General features: G+C 45.7%; 1 protein-coding gene across 1 annotated transcript in view; it reads left to right on the plus strand.

Annotated features, from left to right (window-relative positions):
• The window catches only part of ACBD6 (acyl-CoA binding domain containing 6), a 102,189-nt gene that overhangs the window by 48,449 nt on the left and 33,850 nt on the right, over window positions 1–19,890 (plus strand). The window contains exon 6 of the mRNA XM_054165459.1: window positions 2,313–2,402. Coding sequence (XP_054021434.1) covers window positions 2,313–2,402 — 90 coding nt within the window. The remainder of the gene's footprint in view (window positions 1–2,312; window positions 2,403–19,890) is intronic.

Consider the following 19,890-nt stretch of genomic DNA (forward strand, 5'->3'; position numbering starts at 1 on the left):
TGTTGATATTTGTCCAACTGCAATCCTAAGTGTTAAGAAATCAGCAATCCAGAAATGAGTTAAGGGTTTTTCCATGATTATCAATTCTTTTAAATTCTTCTTCTTCCCCCACTTTAGCCTTTGATAATGGTGTTGAGCACAAGCACATTAATCATTAAATGGCCCACGGATGTCATCAGTGCTTCCATGGAAAGCCATTGTCAGAGAATTCATTCTAATTCCAGGTTAATTAGTGTAACATTAAAATTATGTGTTACAAAAATTAATTACTTGCTGGGTCAAAAAGTGTGTTAAAAAGCTTAATGCTTTGAGCCTGACATCACATTTCCTTACTCAAAACCAGTTCTGCCCCTGCTGCCCTGTCCAAGAATATCCTGCAGAAGCAACATGAGCTTTGGTTGCAAGTGTCTTCTGCCCCTTCTGCTGTTTTGGCACCATGGTCAGGAAATGTATCTTGCAGTTGCTGTTAACAGATAAATTAGTTGCTCACCTTGTTCTTCACTGCTTTGTCAAGAGGCTTATAACCAGGTGTGGGTTTATCTAACTGACTTCATGTCTGTGAAGGTCTGTGACTGCTGGAAAATGCAGATCAGCCTGACAGTGCCACAGCTTGGGAGATGGTTTCTTGGGTATCTGCAGGGTGATTTCCAAGGAATCCCCTGCAGCTGTCCCACATGCAGTCCTAAATCAGGATAGACTAGCATTAAGTCTAGTTTACTGTCTGTAAGTAGTAAACACAGACCAAAACCTTCCATCTCCAACCACCTTGAGCTACTTTTCTCTGTGGAGTTGCCAACAAGCAAAACCTTTTATAGGTCATAGAGATTGTCTTAGAGCTGCGTCTCAAAAGGCTCTGTTACTGCTTTGAGTGTGTTTATGCATCATAAAAGGGTAAGTACTCCAGGCTCACCACAGGGCTGTTAAAGTGTGTGAATCTGTCACAGCTCTGCTGTGAGGTACAAGTGTTGCCTTTCACAGGCTTGGCTGTTTGTGGCCCAGAACCAGAAGAGCACCTGTGAAGCCAGCCCCAAAAATTTGGCTTAACTTCCCTACACCACATTCCACATCCTTGACAGGCAGAAGGATCTGAACTTTTATTGCATCCCCTTCCATGGTGGCAGAGACATGTAGAGGCACTTCAGAATCATAGAATGATAGGGCTTGAAAAGGACCACTGGAGATCATCTAGTCCAACCTCCCTGCTAGAGTCGAGTCACCCAGATCAGACTGCTCAGGATTACAATGTCCAGGTGGGTTTGCAATCCCTCCACAGAAAGAGACTCCACAACCTCTCTGGGCAGCCTGCTCCAGTGCTCCAGCACCCTCACAGGAAAGTTTTTTCCTAATGTTCAGGTGGAACTTCCTGTGTTCCAGTTTGTGCCTGTTGCACCTTGGCCCATCTAGTCATGAGGTCTGTGGTGACAGCTTGGACTCGATGATCTTTGAGGTCTCTTCCAACCTTAGTGATACTGTGATACTGTGATCACTGGGCACTGAGAAGAGTCTGTCCCCATTGTCTTGACACCTGCCCTTTAGATACTGATACACATTGATCAAATACCTTCTCTGTTTTCTTGAGGCTAAACAGCCCCAGGTCTCTCAGCCTATCCTCAGAGAGATGCTCCAGTCTCTGATCATCTTCATATCCCTACACTGGACTCTGTCCAATAGTTCCTTATCTGTCTTGAGCTGTGGAGCCCAGTGTGTGCAGAGTTGAAGAAAGGGGATGGGAAGAAAACCACAGAGATTTTGGTCAGGCTGGAGGCATGGATGCAGCAGCCCATACTGCAACGCTGAAAGGGGACAGTCATGGGTGCTGCCTGCCCAGACACCCAATTCTAATCTTCTGTGGCAGCAGAGACAGGGCCTGTGTGTTCAGTGTTTTCAACCTGCCAGAGGAATGAGCTTCTGGGGACTTAACATCTGGGTGACTTAGGCAGCATTGAAAGTCTTACCCTTTACTGTGTAAGCCTTTGCTCCCAGAAAAGTCAGAGGTGTGAATATTCCATATCTACGGTGGAAAACAAATCATGGCATGGCTCCTGCTTTCCATGCTTTGCTGCTTTTCTTCTCTGCATTTTTTTTTGCTGGATTGCTGGTTTGGTGCTAAATGAATGACAAATGCAACATTTCAACACTTCTAGCATTATTCTGTACGTCCACATTGGGAGAAGGAGTATGTTACAAACTGATATTAGGGTGGGTGTTCAGGGTCTGTATTAATTTTGTTATTAGTGCTTGATACTTAAGACAGTGATTCTCTGGGGGGATTTTTGGGCCAGGCTTTATTAATTTTCTCCTGTCTGTTGCAGGGCCGGGCTCTGCTCCACTGGGCTTGCGACAGAGGACACAAGGAGCTGGTTTCAGTACTGTTACAGCACGCTGCTGATATTAACAGCCAGGTAAGAAAGGAGTGAAAAGTTGAATTTGATTGATGTGTTGCTACATAGTCCCCTGACTAAATGTTTAATATGAAACTGAATCCTTCAAAAGCTCCAAGTTCTCTCAGAGCACTTATCACAGAGGCGAAAAATCCAAAAGATTTGGAAAAGCAGCAGAATTTGGCTGGATGAAATACATCATCATAAGGGCCCTTCTTCAGTTCTTGCAGAACCTTCCTCCTGCAGTGGAGAAGAGGAGACTCAGAGGTGACCTTATTGCTCTCTACAACTACCTGAAGGGGGGTTGTAGTCAGGCAGAGGTTGGTCTCTTCTCCCAGGCAACCAGTACCAGAACAAGAGGACACAGTCTCAGGCTGTGGAAGGGGAGGTTTAGGCTGGAGGTTAGGAGGAAGTTTTACACAGAGAGAGTGATTGCCCATTGGAATGGGCTGCCCAAGGAGGTGGTGGGGTCGCCGTCGCTGGGGGTGTTCAGGGCGAGGCTTGACAGGATGCTTGCTTGCATGGTTTAGTTGATTAGGTGGTGTTGGATGATAGGTTGGACACGATGATCTTCAAGGTCTCTTCCAACCTGGTCTATTCTATTCTGTTCTATTCTATTCTATTCTATTCTATTCTATTCTATTCTATTCTATTCTATTCTATTCTATTCTATTCTATTCCATTCCATTCCATTCCATTCCATTCCATTCCATTCCATTCCATTCCATTCCATTCCATTCCATTCCATTCCATTCCATTCCATTCCATTCCATTCCATTCCATTCTAATCATATCACTCAACACCACATCTCTGTGTCTTTTAAACATCTCCAGGAATGGGGATTCAACCACCTCTCTGGGGAGCTTGTTCTAGTGTTTGAGAACCCTTTCGGTGAAGAAGTTTCTTCTAATACCCAACCTAAACCTTCCCTGGCACAACTTGAGTCCATTTCCTTTTGTCCTAACACTTTTTACTTGGAAGAAGAGACCAACACCCCGCTCACTACAACTTCCTTTCAGGTAGTTGTAGTGAGAAAAAAGGTCTTCCCTCAGCCTTCTTCTTTTCCAGACTAAACAAATCAGTTCCCTTAGCCACTCCTCACAAGACCTGTTCTCCAAACCCTTCACCAGCTTTGTTGCCATTCTCTGGACCCTCTCCAGCACTTCAGTGTCTTTCTTGTAGTGACTTAACAGGACATAAAGCATTTCCTTTAGCCCTTGTTTTGGCCAAATCTTAACTAGCAGCAGTTTTTAGGGTACCTTAATAAACCAGGCTCTGAACTGCATGGGTTTAGCAGCTGCTTTGCAAGTGGTTCATTTCAGCCAGCCAGCTTGAGTCTTGCCTGTGCTCAGGAGTCAATGCTCCTGGTTTTGTCAGCTTGCTGTAATTCAAGGCTGACCGGGGTAAATGCATTCGTGTTCGGAAATAATTGTCCAACATATTTCTGTCAAATTATGATTGACTGCTCTTTACCAGCCTGACACTTCTTGGCTTTGCACTCCTGCCCAGTTTGGACACAGATACACCTCTGCTGACAAATTTGCTAGCTCTTACTGGTGAGCTCTTAAGCAGCCTTGAAATAAATGCCTCAGGAATTTGTAAGGTGTAGTCCCTAAGCACAGTTAGAGTCTGAAGGCTTGTCAGCAAACCTGTAGTGTTCACTGGCTACTAACAGCTGCATTGGTATTTACACATGGATGAAATTGTTGTGAAAAAGTCTTTCTTGCCTTATCCTAGGCATAATTGCTGGTGGAATGGGTATTAGGAAGCTTGGCTGCTCAGCAGCTGATGGGACACCCATCTTCATGCTTACACCTCAGAGATTTCAGTTGCGATGGATTTTATAGGAGTTTTTCCTTTCACAGAAGAGGGGCAGGAGAGACAAATGGGGAGCTTTCTGTGCCCCACCATCAGATGAGACCATCACATTTCAGTCAGGGCTGATGAGTGATGTTCCAGGTGCACGTGGGAACAGCTTTGTCTTGAAACCAGTGAGAAGTGGGATCAGACACCTGCCCATCCGATTTGCCCTGGCAGCCCAGGAGCGGTTCATCTGGGACACTGTTCTGCTGCAGCACTCTGAAAAATCACTTCTCTGCAATGCTTTGGAGATAAAATCTGACTCTTAGAAGAAAAGACTGAAGGGAGAGTCATCTTATTATTTTTTTTTTCGCCCCTGGACATTAATTTTCTGTTAAATTCTTCTTCTCTCTTTTTATTTTTGATGTATTGCACATTTTCTAACCAGATTATTTTTGGCCAGTAACAGAAGGTTAATAATAGCCATAAAAAGAAAATCAATCCTTGAATATTTTTTTTTTTCCCTCCCCACCAAGGTAATAAAGGAGCAGTTTTTATAAAGGTCTCTGTTCACACGTAGGTGTGTTCCCAGAGAAAGCAGACACATTTTATTCTCAGCTATATATGAATTGCAGTAGCATTTCAAGACTTGTGACCTAATGTTTATTTCTTTTTTTTTTAATATATATATATATATATATTTTATTTTTTAAAAAAATTTTGATCTTTACCCTGTAAGAATTCACTTCCAAAGCAAGAGCAGAAGGAATTTTAAGAGCAGCCACAAAAATGTAGAGAGGCGGGGTGGGGAAACTCTGGGTTCCTAGCAGGCCACAGACACCACAGCACCTGCTCTTAGACAGGTTGCCCAGGGAGGTGGTGGAAGCCCCTTCCCTGGATGTTTTTAAGGCCAGGCTGGATGTGGCTCTGGGCAACCTGATCTAGTGGAGGGTGTCCCTGCCCATGGCAGGGGGGTTGGAATTTAATAATCCTTGGGGTCTCTTCCAACCTGTAATGGGTTGGGGCAGACCCCCACCCCACCACAGGCAGAAATAATGACTCAGACAAACGGATTGCAAAAGTGATGGAAAGTTTAAATGGAAAGTAGTGAGTGTGTACGAAAGCCAGAAGCACAGTGACGAGAGAAACCCCAAAGCAGACCCAGAAACATCCCATCCCCACCTGAGGGTGCACCCAAGACCCCAGGGCTCCTTCTTTCCCTCCCCACTGCTAAGCTAGTCTCAGCTGGCCAGATCTGAGACTGCCCATCCCCCTGTGGCCTTGGGCCTAGCCAGGCCCATGCCAGGAGACATCTCCCCCAGTTACCGGGTGGCGGAGAGGAAGGAAAGAGGAAGTGCCAGACCCCGCGCTGGATTTTATAGTGGTGCAGAGAATTATGGTAGGAAATACCTAATTTCCTGTGTCCACCCACTGGGCTGGACTTCTGGACACAGGAAACACCCCTGTAGCAGAGGGCACCCAGCCCAAACTACTACACAACCTGACTATTCTGTGATTTCCAAACACACCATCAGTGAATGGGTTGGCTGTAAAGAAGGGTGGCTTAAGTGTGAGGCAATCTCTGGTGACTTGAATCATCAGTGCTGTTATTTCAGAGTGATGTGCTCTTGGTGGAGGTTCCCTTCACAGGCAGCACCTCTGCCAGAGCTGGGCTTGCAAGCAGCCTCTGGGATCTCTATCCACTGCTCAGGTGCTTTTCTCTCTTGTTCAGTTTTGCAGCAGTACCTGCCTGCAGGCAGGAGAAAAGATGAAGGATGAATTGGGGATTGTGAGGGTTGTGAGCAGGTGGTGAAGGGAAGAGATGGTATAGACCAATTTATTGGGTTTTTTTAAATTGCCTGTGTTTTAGTATGCTTCTAAAAAGTTAGTCAAACACCGTGACAGATTTATGCTCCCTTCCATTACCTCTTTAATAAAGGCTCTTCCATCTTGGCTCTCTTGGATCATGTTAAAGGATTTAACTGCCCTAAACAGGCAGGGATGGTGCTGACCTGGAGCAAGTCATCCTGCTTCACTGTGCCTGTAGATATGCCTTAGTCACTTTTGATGCCTTGTCTTAGTCATCTGTTGTCAAAGTTCTTGGCGTCGCTGGATCAGGAGGCTCTGCAAGACGCAACTTAACTGCTCTTTGCTGATAACCAGGAGCAGCGGGAGAGGTCACCTGGCTCTGCTCATTTCGTGCTCAAAACAGCTTTAATTCTGGGAATAACCACAGGTTCCTGGACTGCAGTGGTCCTGTGCTTTTTTGTTTTAAATAGTGGTACTGCACTTTCAAAAGGATGGTTCACTGATGTCACTGAAAAGCTGCAGCCATTGAGTTCCCTGATTGTTCATAATTAGCTCTAATAGCACATTTGAAAAGAGGTGGTGATTGCCATGGGCAAAGGGATACAGAAAGTCGAGGGGCTTCTCTGCTGTGTTAAAAAGGGGCATTTGTGTAATTGAATTACCCAAATCTGCAGAGCCAGAGGCCATTTCCAAGTGGGTGGCAGTGTGGTATTTTGGAGCTCTGCTGGAAATATTCAGAGCTTGGGGCTCATTCTGAACACGGGAACTGTTCACTCAAAATGTTGTCGTCTTTCAGCCGAGTCAAAAAGTGAAAGGATGGGGACTGTACTCACGTTCAGTTATGCAGGAGCTCAGCAACATGATTGTAATAACACAATAATGCATTATTATATACATTATTATATATTAAAATAAATTATTATAATCCATTTCTAGCTTTAAAATGTATGAAGATATCAGTAACTTTTTTTTGCAGAGGATGAGTAACAAAGGATGAGCAGCTCTTCCTGCAGGGACAGTTTTTCCCTGCAAGGTTTTCTCTGGCTTTGGAAACGAGGTTTTCAGGGGCCAAGGGAGGTGCTGGGTGCAAGATGTGCAGAATCACACCCCACGTTTGTGCTCCTCTGTGGCTGTGCCATGGCATCCTTGGTGTTTGCCCTGCCAGGAGCAGTAGGCTGGCCTGGGCAGAGACTTGATTTGTCCTCGGTGCCAGTGCAGAGGAGACAGCAGAACTCAGCTCTGCTCCTGGATGTGACGTGCTGCTCAGCCAGCTCTCAGAGGAGCTCCTTTAGTGTCTTCATGGGAAGTTTAGACACAATGTACTGCTTCAATGCTATGAGATGGAAAAGTGCTTTTGGGGCAGAGTCTAAGTCTGGTCACCTCCTCCTGTGAGAGAAGGCAGCTTGAAAAGGAGGATTCTGTGCTCAGATGCAAAGGCCCCATGTGATTGCTCATCCTACACAAGGAACAGAATCACACAGAATCACAGAATTAACCAGATTGGAAAAAAACTTCAAGATCATCAAGTCCAACCTATCACCCAACACCATCTAATCAACTAAACCACAGCACTAAGTGCCTCATCCAGTCTTATTTTAAACACTTCTAGGGACAGTGACTCTACCACCTCCCTGGGCAGCCCATTCCAATGGCCAATCACTCTTTCTGTGAAGAATTTCTTCCTAACATCCAGCCTAAACTGCAAAACTGTTTTAGAAACATAGAATTGTTGGGGTTGGAAGGGACCTCAAGGCTCATCCAGTTCCAACCCCCCTGCCATGGGCAGGGACACCTCGCACTAGATCAGGTTGCCCAGAGCCACATCCAGCCTGGCTTTAAAAACTCCCAGGGATGAGGCTTCTACCACCTCCCTGGGCAAACCATTCCAGTGTTTCACCACCCTCATGGTGAAGAATTTCTTCCTAACATCCAATCTGAATCTACCCATTTCTATTTTTCTTTCCATTCCCCCTAGTCCTATCATTACCTGACACCCTAAAGGTCCTTCACCTGCCCCTTTTTCCCCTCAAATCCAGAGCACCTGAGTTCTGTTGGAGTCTCCTCCCACCCCAGGTGTGGCCACTTCTCCCTCCCCACCCACTCCCCTTTTAAACTCTCCCAGGAAAGTCAGAAGCCCTAAGCTGAGCCCATCTGGGCTGAGGGATCCTCTTCTCATCACTGGTGAGTCCCCATGGTGCACACTGGGTGATGGGAGTGGGGACAAAGGCCGGGGGGCCTGGTGGCCCCCTGGTTAGGTAGGAATAGGATTGATGACCCCTCCAGTATCATCCACAGGTGGTGGCTGGGTCTCCTTACTGTGGCTGAACTCCTCTGTGTGGTAGCTTGGCTGGTTGAAGGTCTTTTCACTTTCCTAGTAAAGGTGCAGGTCACTGTACTGGAACTTTAAACCTCTTGTCAGCAAGTTCTCAATGGCCATCCATGGACCCTCAGGGGTTTGAGAAGGCAACTTGAGAACCAAACCTGAAAACCATCAGGTTAGGAAATCTGTTGCTAGTATATGTGGATTTTGTTTTACTCATTCATATACACCAGTAATTTCAATAAAGAGGTCTACCTGAAGGGTGGTTGTAGCCAGGAGGGAGTTGGTCTCTTCTCTCAAGCAACCAGCACCAGAACAAGGGGACACAGTCTCAAGCTGCACCAGGGGAAGTTTAGGCTCGAGGTGAGGAGAAAGTTCTTCACTGAGAGAGTTGTTAGCCATTGGAATGTGCTGCCCAAGGAGGTGGTGGAGTCACCATTCCTGGAGGTGTTCAAGAGGGAATTGGATGTGGCACTTGGTGCCATGGTTTAGTCATGGGGTCTGTGGTGACAGCTTGGACCTGATGATCTTTGAGGTCTCTTCCAACCTTGGTGATTCTGTGATTAAGGGAACTAAGTCTTGACTAAATATCATTCATCATATAAAGATAACAGAAGATCAGATACAGGTGTCTCTGCTGACTGCACACAGAGTTGGTTGCTCTTTGGTGCCAATGTTGTATCTTGTACCAATCCATGCAGTGGTGTAGAGCTGCCTGAAGTCATGCCTGTTAGCATCTCATTTTCAATTAGCTGGATTTTGTTCCTTGCTAGAAGGCATCTAGAGTAGCAGGCAGAGTCTGTTTGCCTCCCCAGCTTGTCTTTTTTTCCCAGTTCCATGTCACACACCTCTAGCAGACAGCCCAGCCACTTCCCTCCTCTCTATTTGCATGCTAACACACTTGTGAGTCAGAGGGCTTCTGGAGATGGGGAGGTGGAATGGCTGTCCCCTTGTAATACCTTCACTCACGTCCTCATTGGGGGGGGAAAAAAAAAAAGACAAAATCTTTTCAAATGAAGACAATACAAACATAATAAATGGCAGGGAGGGTTCATCTCCCTCATGACTCAATCCTTCTCAAACAACATTATTATTGACTGGCCTATTGGTTGCCAAAAAGGAAAATCAATTGTACTAGAAGTAGTTGCTGGGCCACAGATCATGGTACTAACCCAGCAGAGACAGGTTGATTTTTATCAACTATCCAAAGACTGATTTCCACCATTAGCTAAAAATGAAGTGGAAATTATGGCTGTGTCGAAGATTGCTAAGATTGGTGGCCTGCTGGCTTTGTTTTATTTGCCTGGCTTTTCTGTTTTCCTGCCTGACTCTAAAAGGATTGTGTCTGTGTAGGATAAAAAGAAGCAAGGAAATGCCAGACCTGCTTGCCTGTCTATCACTGCTTGTTTCTTTTTCCTTTTCAGTCCTGCTCATTTGGATTTCACAGCAAGATATGAGCTGCTTCATTCTCTGCACAGGCCTTGTGTTGGAGGTGTTGTGTAGACACTTAAAAGTGAATCAGCCCATGGCACACTGCGATGGGTTAGGAACTGGCTGGAGGGCTGAGCCTAGAGAGTGGTGGTGAATGGTGCCACATCCAGCTGGTGGCCAGTCACTAGTGGTGTGCCTCAAGGATCAATGCTGGGCCCCATGCTCTTTAACATCTTTATTGATGATCTGGATGAGGGCATTGAGTCCATCATCAGTAAATTTGCAGATGACACCAAGCTGGGGGCAGGAGTTATCTGCTGGAGGGTAGAGAGGCTCTGCAGAGGGACCTCGACAGGCTGGACAGATGGGCAGAGTCGAACGGCATGAGATTTAACACATCCAAGTGCCGGGTTCTGCACATTGGCCACAACAACCCCATGCAGAGTTACAAGCTGGGGTCAGAGTGGCTGGAGAGCAGTCAGGCTGAGAGGGACCTGGGGGTGCTGGTCGATGGTAGGCTGAACATGAGCCTGCAGTGTGCCCAGGCAACCAGGAGGGCCAATGGCATCCTGGCCTGCATCAGAAATAGTGTGGCCAGCAGAAGCAGGGAGGTCATTCTGCCCCTGTACACTGCACTGGTTAGGCCGCACCTCGAGTCCTGTGTCCAGTTCTGGGCTCCTCAGGTTAGGAAAGATGTTGACTTGCTGGAACGAGTCCAGAGAAGGGCAATGAAGTTGGTGAGGGGCTTGGAACACAAGCCTTATGAGGAGAGGCTGAGGGTTGCTTAGCCTGGAGGAGACTCAGGGGTGACCTTATTGCTCTCTACAACTACCTGAAGGGAGGTTGTAGACAGGCAGAGGTTGGGCTCTTCTCCCAGGCAACCAGCACCAGAACAAGAGGACACAGTCTCAGGCTGCATCAGGGGAGGTTTAGGCTGGAGGTTAGGAGGAAGTTTTACACAGAGAGTGATTGCCCATTGGAATGGACTGCCCAAGGAGGTGGTGGAGTCACCATCACTGGAGGTGTTCAGGAGGAGACTTGATAGGGTGCTTGGTTGCATGGTTTAGTTGATTAGGTGGTGTTGGATGATAGGTTGGACACGATGATCTTGAGGGTCTCTTCCAACCTGGTTTATTCTATTCTATAGAATCCTTTTGATTGAGTTCAACCAAACATGAACCCTTTCTCTGCCTCCTGCACCAAGTATGGGTCATGCCCTTACTTCAACATCGCCTTACTGATACAGAAAAATATCTTACCTGTTCTGACTGAGGACCAAAGGCCACAGGCTGTATCTACTCAGATTTCCCCCTCCCCAGTGAATGTGTGTGAGTCCACACCCCACCACCACCTTTGCTGTGAGCTGATGGGCACAAACACACTTGTAGGTGAGATGCCAGCTGCCAAAGTACTTTACTGTTACGATCATTCTCTAAACCTGGCTGAGATTAAAAAGGAAAATGCCTGAGCCTTGTGCCCTTGCAGTTAATGTCCCTAGCATAAATTTCCCCTGAAGCCAGGAGGGACCTTATCCTGGATCTGATGGTTGCTGCAGAGGTTATGCTCACAGCAAGCAAAGGACATCACAGGCACCACTGAAGTGACCATTGCTGTGGTAGGAAGGGACCGTGGTACATGAACAGGACACTAAACAAAGATGAAAGGCAAAGCAATGAGAACAGAATTATTAACCACAATAGTTTCCTTCTTCCCAGTCCCTATCTCAGTATTTTTGGAGTCAGCTTTGCCAAGCAGATCTCAGATGGCTCTGCAGGCTCATACCCCTTCAGTCTTGACATTGTTGCCAATGGGTGTGAAAGCCATTAGCCAAAAGAAAGGAGAGATCTGCTTAGTGACAGAGGGTAGCTTTCTACATTAAAGCATTGACATGGTGCCAGTCACACAGTTATTAGAAGTGGCACAGCTCCATGTCTCTCCTGCGGGTCTCTCTGTGGAATGTAGATTGGCAGCAGGTTGAATGTTAAATGGTCACCACTCAGCAGATGCTGATTTTGCCTACTGGGAGAAAGACCCTTTCAGCAGAAACATTTGGAAAATATTTGCAGATTTAAGTGTATGCTGGGAGATGTAGAGGCTTATCCCTGGTTTGCTCTTCAGGTTCTGAAGACATCTTGAGTCTTACCAACACAAACCACAGGTTGTGCAGATGATGAGAGAAGTGTTTCCCTCTGCTTGTGCAGGCTGGGCTCTTTTTTGCATTGTTTCTTCCCATCTTCCAGCTTGACATGTACAGCCTTTGTTTCTTCTGCTCCCAGTAGACACATGAATCATTGCTTCACTGCTGGTGCAGTAAAGCAGTTGGCACCCTTGCTCAGGGAGTATGCGTGCAGCATCGCCTGCAAAGCAGGCTCACCACCCAAGGAACCAGCTGCAGGCTTCTCTGGTGTTCCAGCAGCGATTGCAGGCTCCACACGGTCCTTTCAACTCTAACATAGAAAACCAGTGTTTGAAATCCAGGAGCTGGTCCTGAAATAAACTAGTAGTGCCTCCATTGCTTTACCCTCCAAATCAAAAACTGCTTTCAGGGTAATCAAAATGCAGGGTTTAAAGCTGGGGACTGAGGTCAACATCAGTGGATTGCTGTGAGATTCTGTGGCTCGTGGGCATTGCCTTGTACTGAGGACTGTGTTGTGCAGAGAGAAGCACTTTTTGTGGCCAGTACTGGTGCAGGAGGAATGCAGTCTGGCATGCAGAGTTAGCTCTGGGATCATGACCACCCTCTGCATCAGGGAGCCTTGTGCCTGCTTCCATGCCTGCCCAGCAGAGCTTTTTTGTGTTACAATGGTCGCAACCTCTGCCAGTGCTCACTGTAGATACGAGGTCAGCACCAGTGAGCTTTGAGATCAGAGCATGTGGCACCATAATGCAGAGGAGAAAGAGGTACCTTGCTTCCTTATATCTTTGCAGAGGCAGGAAAGAGCCTTACCTTGAATTCTTCCCATCCAGGACACGGGATGGTCCCCTGGCCCTTTGTCCTTTGCTCTTGGGGTCATCTTTGCACTAAGCATGTGTTAAAACACCTGTCATTTGTGAAGTCATTGCTGGAAATGCTTTAGCCCCTCATTAAGGTGTTTGGCTAACTGCGCAAACAGGATACCGCTGGCAGCCCAGCTGGTTTTTCAGGTGAAGCATCACCCTAGGAATGGTCTCTAATCACTATAGGAATGGTCTCTAATCACCATCGGAATGATCTGTAGCCTTGCTTCATTTCCTATAGCCTTGGCGTCACCTCTCCCTGCCAGGGGAACCACCTTTGCCAGGCAATCAGCTCCTCTTTGCTCAGGAGGGGTGGCTCGGAGAGTCTTTGAAGGTTTTGTATTCAACCTCTTGAAAAAGCTTTTCCTGTTTTGAAGGACTTTAATGCTGCCACTCACCTTCTCCCTGAGGACTTTTCAATATGAGAAGGTCTGATTTTTAGTTTCCAAATGGAATTTTGTATTCATCTGTTGTTGGCAGTTGTCTCTTCCATTTAGTTCTAAAAAAAAAAAACCCCAAACCCACACACAGCAAAACCCAATTAAAAACCAGTCCTGAGTGCATCATCACTGGGGCATCTTGAGTTTCTGGTCTTTGCTATAAAGTACTTTTCTTGCTTAGGAAAACTAACCATGTTCTAACATCAGGGGGAACAACTTTTCATGCTTATTTTGATTAGATTCTAAATAAGAGGTTTGCTGACCATAACTGTTTCTTAGCCCTGTGGATTGCAAGTGGCAAAGCAACGCTCACGATGGCAAAGTGAATGCAGGGGGTTCCCATCTCTCAACTTGTGCATCTTACTTCTGCCTCCATGAGAGCAGCTGTCATCTGCAGCAGTGATTCTAGCTTGGTATTGTGTCTCCAGCAGCAGGGAAGAGTGAATGCTCAGGAGACAGAGTAGGGTAAGCATATAGTGATAATTTCTTATATTTTCCCAGAGGCTGTGGCTTGGAGGCTTCCTGAACCACTGTCTCTATGCTTCTGCATTTTCCTTTGATAAATTTCTCTCATCCCTCTTTAGATGCCCAGCCTTTTCTACCACTGGGAGTTCTGTAGTTTAACTGTGCATTTGCTTTGCACTTGCCACAATCGTTTCATCTGAGAGCCCATCGTTCTTGTGTAATGAGAACCAGTAATTGTTCCCCCAGTTACCTTCTCTGTCCTGCTTTTGGCTTTATTGGCCTCCTTGATCGCTTCTTCTTCAGGCTGAGGAGTTTAATCTATTTAATCCTACCCCGTTTGAAAGCTGCTCAGTAACTTTGCTCCCTTGTTATTCTTTGAATCATTTCTCGTTCTTCTTTCTTTCCTTTCAGATGAAGGGAGTAGCACTTCTCTCAGTACCCAAGCTGCAAGTGCAATATGAGCAAAATTAGTAGAGCAATATAATGATATTTTCTTAGTTCCTCTTGTGTTTTTGGTTTTTTGAAATGCCTCCTTGTTGTTTGCTTTGATTAACTACCATTGAATACTGAGCTGTTTTTATAATAGAGCTGTCCATAATAACTCATGATCTGTTTCCACAGAGGCAATAGCTAGTTTGGAGCCCATCACTGTGGATTTAGGCTAAATATTAGCTTTCCATATCTGCTTTACATAGTGTTTATCAGTGCTGAATTTCATCTGCAGTTTTTTCACCCTGTCACTCTGGGGATCCTTTTGTAGCATGCCACAGTCAGCTTTTGGTTGAGCAGACTTGGATGCTTCATTCTCAGCCTGCTTTCCCTGTTAACATGTGTCTGGGTTAAACAACCTAAGTCTTGCACAGATCCCTCAGAGATTTCCAGCAATCACCAGCAATTGTGCAATCTGGTTCTTTATTCCTCTTCAATCTTTTCCCTTGCAACTAGTCATCAAGCAGTGCAGAGACCTTCCCTCTTGCATCCACATCTTGTTGGATGTCTGCCTAGGGAAACAAAAGTACAAAGGCTTGTGTCATCTTCCTTCTGCCTTTTGGAGACACTGCAGTTGCTCCCTTTTACCACAAAACAAGTGAATCCTGTCCTGGAGTGACCTTCCGGTTTGTTTAACAGGCCAATTGGCCGTCCCATCTTAAACATCCCATGTTGAAATGGGATGTCCTCTTATGACAAGGCATGGTTTATCTGGCATCACCCAGTCCTGAGAAGGTTTTCTTACAGAGTGAAGGCCTGAACTTAGGTGATGCTGGAGGTGTGTTGAAATTGTCTGCCATGTTTGTCCTCAAGTTAGGAGTTGGCTGTCTGCAAGCTGGATACCAGCAGTGGGAGAATTGGTAAACTTCCATCATCTCAATCTGTTTCTGCTGTTCCAGCCAATTAAACATTACAATGAGCATGACAAATAAGTGTTCATTTATGGGTCAATAATTCCTTAGTATGTCTGTGACATGGCTGGCCGAGACAATCCATTTCAGTACAGTTCTGAGCAACCCAGCATCTTCCAAGTATGTAATTGCTTTCCTAGGGAAAGAGAAGTAATAAGGATAATGTAGCTATCGGGCCCTGACTCACTGGTTCAGAAACTTCCCCATGCCAATCAAATCTCTTTGGTATTCAACCTATTTTAGGCTCGTTCCAAAGGCACTGTTGTGATGTCAGAAAATATCCTGATGGAGATATGCATTTCCTCCTTTGTTAGATGCTACCTGGCTTGAAGATGCTTGGGTTTGTCCACCAGCCAGTTAACTATCTGTATAGAGAGCCCTGGGTGCACGCTTTATGGCAATAGAAGGCTTGCCTTGTCCCTCTCTTTCTTTCCCCTTCACTTATTATATATCTATTTTCTCAGCACTATTAGATTATTAAATGCTTAATGACTATTCCATTCCTGCTAACTAGACTTTTGATGAGCTGCAGTAATAAAACTTTGTAACAGCAAAACGTGTGTCTGGTTCCTTTATAGGAAGGGCACATTTGGGGAGCTGAAGTAATGGGGGGGTAGAACTCAATTAATGAAGAGAAATAAAAAGAAGTAAATGAGGTAATCAAACTCAGAGAAATTAGTATTGGCAGGTTCTGAATGATGCTCTTGGATGAACAATCTTTCAAAAATCCTTCCTTGTATGCTGCTGCTGTCTCTTTATTTATTATTAAAATAACATGATCCATGAGGCGCTCGGGGTGACTCCCAGCCTAGCTAATTCTAATTAATCCAGTCAGGGAGAGCAGCAGGGTAAGTGGAGCAGTCTATCGGATTGAAATTCATAACTTAATTGAGGTCAAAGTCCCGGGTTGGGAGAACAAAAGTCTTTCGCTGGGACCAGGCAGATCAATAGCAATAAATATCTGGCTTGGATACAAGTAGCTTATAGTGACAGATTATCTGACACTGGCCAGAGGTCTTGGTCTTGTTCAGGGCAAAGTCCTGTGGCGTGTACACTGTAGGGTGACTTTGGCCAGTGTTCCCTCCAAAACTCTGAAGAACCTTTCAAGGGCCCCAGAAGAAGGATGCTCATAAAGGAGTCCATGTGAGTCATGCTGAAAGTTGGATTTGGTTTCTCAAGGTACAGGTCTCTCGTCAGCGGTGCAAGGGCATGTGTCACATTAGTGCTGATGGAGGTTGGAAGAAGTTGCTCAGGCTTACAGGAACTTGGAGCTAAATCACAGCTTGTCCAGAGAAAGACCTTTAGGATCAGGGGAAGCTGAGCAGTGGATTGATGGGCTTTATGCCAAGTCTGTATTTATAGTATGTTTACATAAGAGGAGAGAGGAAGGTTGGAAGAGGAAAGTGTAAATAGTCATTAAGGTGGATTTGTAGTGTAAGAGAAACCAGCAGAAGCAGATGTGGTCTCGCCTGTTCCTAAGCAAAGCAGTCAGTGTCTCTGCTCTGACCTCCAAAATGTTCTGTTTGTAGTGGTTTGCATGGTAGCAATGGGTGGTTTCCCAAGACCTTACCCAAGCACAGCATGACTTTGAGTGGTGACTACAGCACAGAGCTCCTAATTCCTAAGACAGGGAAGAAGCATGAGATCCCAGCCTGGGACCTGTGGCATTGCACTGTGCACACAGCCTTCCCTAGGTGTGGATTATGAAATACTTGTCAATACTACCAGCCAGAGAAGCTCCTCTGAACTTTTAACTTAAGTAGGTATTGCAACTGGAGTTCAATATTTAAATGCAGTCTTCAACCAGGCTGTTATTAATGCAATGTTTATGCAGATTTGACTGTTCTGCTCATATCCTCTTTGCAGAGGGCAAATACTGCTGTGGTCAGCATTCAATACATCCCTGATGGATGCTGTGCTGCCAATGTACTTCAACACAGCTTGGAAGAGAGATGGAAACCGCAGCTTGGACGCAGCCAGTGACTTAGTTTGACATACCTGCTCCTCCTATTAACACTGCATAAGCCTAAAGTGTCTGTTAACATCCAAAAACGTTCACATTTCTTCAGCTCCACTGCTCAGGTTTAGAGGCTTAGGTCAAACATCTTGTCTGATCAGGTTTCAGGTTTTAAGGTAATGAGCAACTGTTGATATTTTTGTGTGTACAAATGGTTCCCGTACCCTCACAGACTTCTGAAACTCTCTCTGGAAAACCCCTCTTGTTTTCCAATGCAGGAGGTTGCCTTTGTGTGGACACCACGTAATGAACAAGGCAGCTGTTCAGTACAAGTTTATATGTGAATTCCTATATACTACTCACTGTTGCACTGCCTACTGCTTCCCTCATTCACATTCCATTCACAGCACAGCCTCAGCCTTCCTCTTTTCAAGCTCCCAAGTTTCTGTTGCGTTGTCTGTATGTTCCTGCTTCATCCCTGCCCAGCCTGGACAGGGGCAGAGTAGAGTTCCTGGAGCTGTTAAACACTTCAAGAGTTGCAAACACAATTGTGTTGGCAACTGTCATTTTCCCTGATATCAAGAGAGAGGGGGGGGGTTGAGTAGCTTATTTTGTGTGCATGTGAAAACAAACAGAAAGATTCAGGGGTACCACAGTGCTGAATGATTTGCTACTTAACAGTGAAGTATCATAAGCAATCTGTGTCCTGAGTGTACAGAACTTGGCTAATTAATAATTAAAAGCCTATCATAGAATTCATAAGGCTGGAAAAGACCTCAGAGATCATCCAGTCCAACCTGTTACCCAATACCTCCTGACTAACTAAACCATGGCTCCAAGAGCCACCTCTTTGGCTTGCCTTATGGCTCTGCTAAGGTTTAGGAGAAAGAAAATGAAATATGAATATTACCTTTCCCCCCCCCCCCTCTTCACAGAGGCACACCTGTGATGCAGACCTGCTAGATTTGAACTATCCAGAACCACTGCTTTCAATAAACTTCAGGCTCTCCCTGTCTGGTAGTGTTGGTAGGCTAATTTTGTTTATTAATGAGAGAACCTGGGGGGTTTTTTTCAGCTGAGAGAAATAACAGGATCTGACCATTCAGAGCTGGCTTATCCCCAGCTATGTGTGTTACTAAAAAACATAGCTGTAGATGTCCAGATTTGTTGAATGCCTGTTGATTCACTGAGGAGAATTCCCTTTGTGGCTATTTTCAGGTTTCTAATTCCCTGGGTTTGCTGCAGAGTCCTGGTGTGACCTTGAACAAGTCACTTGATGCCTTTCTGCCTCACTTTCCCATTTGGGAAACGGTGGGGCAAAAAAAAAAATCATTTGTTTATCTCATGGGTATAACAAGATAATGAAAATATGGTAGTTCTAAGATCCTTGGAAAAGTGATCAAATGAAATTAAACAGGTCTTGCAGCCCAGATAAAATGAGATGAAACAAGCATGGAAACTTATTAGTGAAAGAAATGTTTCTTTATCTTGTGCAAATAAAAATGCAAAGTGATTTAAGCAGGTCTTCTCCAGCTGTCAGCAATAAGGGCTTTGGCCAGCTGACTTCTGTCACCCTTGAAAAATTGATGTGTGGGGTACAGTCTTGAATTTAGTGTGCTTACACTAAATGCCCCTAGAAATGTTGTCACCTCCTCTGATGCATGATGTTACTGCTGTGATGGCACTGCAGTTGCTTGCCCTACAGACACAAAGCAGCTGCTCTAAATTAGGTGCTTGAGTGCAGTGGTTTGCAAATTTCTTTTAACTGTTTTCTCTCTCTCTGTGATATTTCCTTCCTTTGCTGTACGTCCAGCAGTGTTTTTCACAGTATAACTAAGGTTGGAAGAGACCTCGAGGATCATCGAGTCCAACCTGTCTCCACAGACCTCATGACTAGACCATGGCACCAAGTGCCACGTCCAATCTCCTCTTGAACACCTCCAGGGACGGTGACTCCACCACCTCCCAGGGCAGCACATTCCAATGATGAACGACTGGCTCAGTGAAGAATTTTCTCCTCACCTCAAGTCTAAACCTCCCCTGGCGCAGCTTGAGACTGTGTCCCCTTGTTCTGGTGCTGGTTGCTTGAGAGAAGAGACCAACCCCTTCCTGGCTACAACCACCTTTCAGGTAGTTGTAGAGACCAATGAGGTCTCCCCTGAGCCTTCTCTTCTCCAGGCTAAGCAACCCCAGCTCCCTCAGCCTCTCCTCACAGGGCTTGTGCTCGAGGCCTCTCCCCAGCCTTGTTGCCCTTCTCTGGACATGTTCAAGTGTCTCGATGTCCTCCTTAAACTGAGGGGCCCAGATTTTTGTAGGTGGGGGAAAGGAATGGGAGGCCTCCAGTGTTCTGGAGGTCTGTTTCATGGCATGCATGTGCCCTAGGCATCTGTGCCTGTGTGGCAGAGGCATGGAAAGTGGTGGCATAGAGAAGGAGCTGAGTGTTTGGAGGTGGTTTTACCTCTAGGCAGCTTCTCTGCCATGTAGCTGCATGCTGGAGGAAACCCCTTATGTCCCTGATGCCCAGCAGAGGGGACGAGCTCAGCTGGTGATGAGCTTTGTGAGAGAGAAGGAAAGCACCAGTCCTGTCTATAGGTATTGTCCTTCACTGGCTTGGTGATCAGATGAGAAATGTCACTTTCAGCACAGCCTCAAAGCACGAGAATGATTAATGAACAAAACTGTCAGGAAGGAGTTTTGACTGGTTGGCTGTCTCCAACAGAGAAGGAAGACGAGAGAAGTATTTCAGAAAGCAATAGCCTGGAATGTGCTACAGAGAAACCTTGACACATGTTTGGACTTGGCCAGAAGCTGGCTTACCTGTGTGCAGGAAATTTTAATTTCCTCTTTGCTTTTTTCTTCTTCTTCTTCTTTTTTTTTTTTTTTTTTTTT

This window comes from Dryobates pubescens, chromosome 11 (assembly GCF_014839835.1).
Source record: "Dryobates pubescens isolate bDryPub1 chromosome 11, bDryPub1.pri, whole genome shotgun sequence".
NCBI classification, from domain to species: domain Eukaryota; kingdom Metazoa; phylum Chordata; class Aves; order Piciformes; family Picidae; genus Dryobates; species Dryobates pubescens.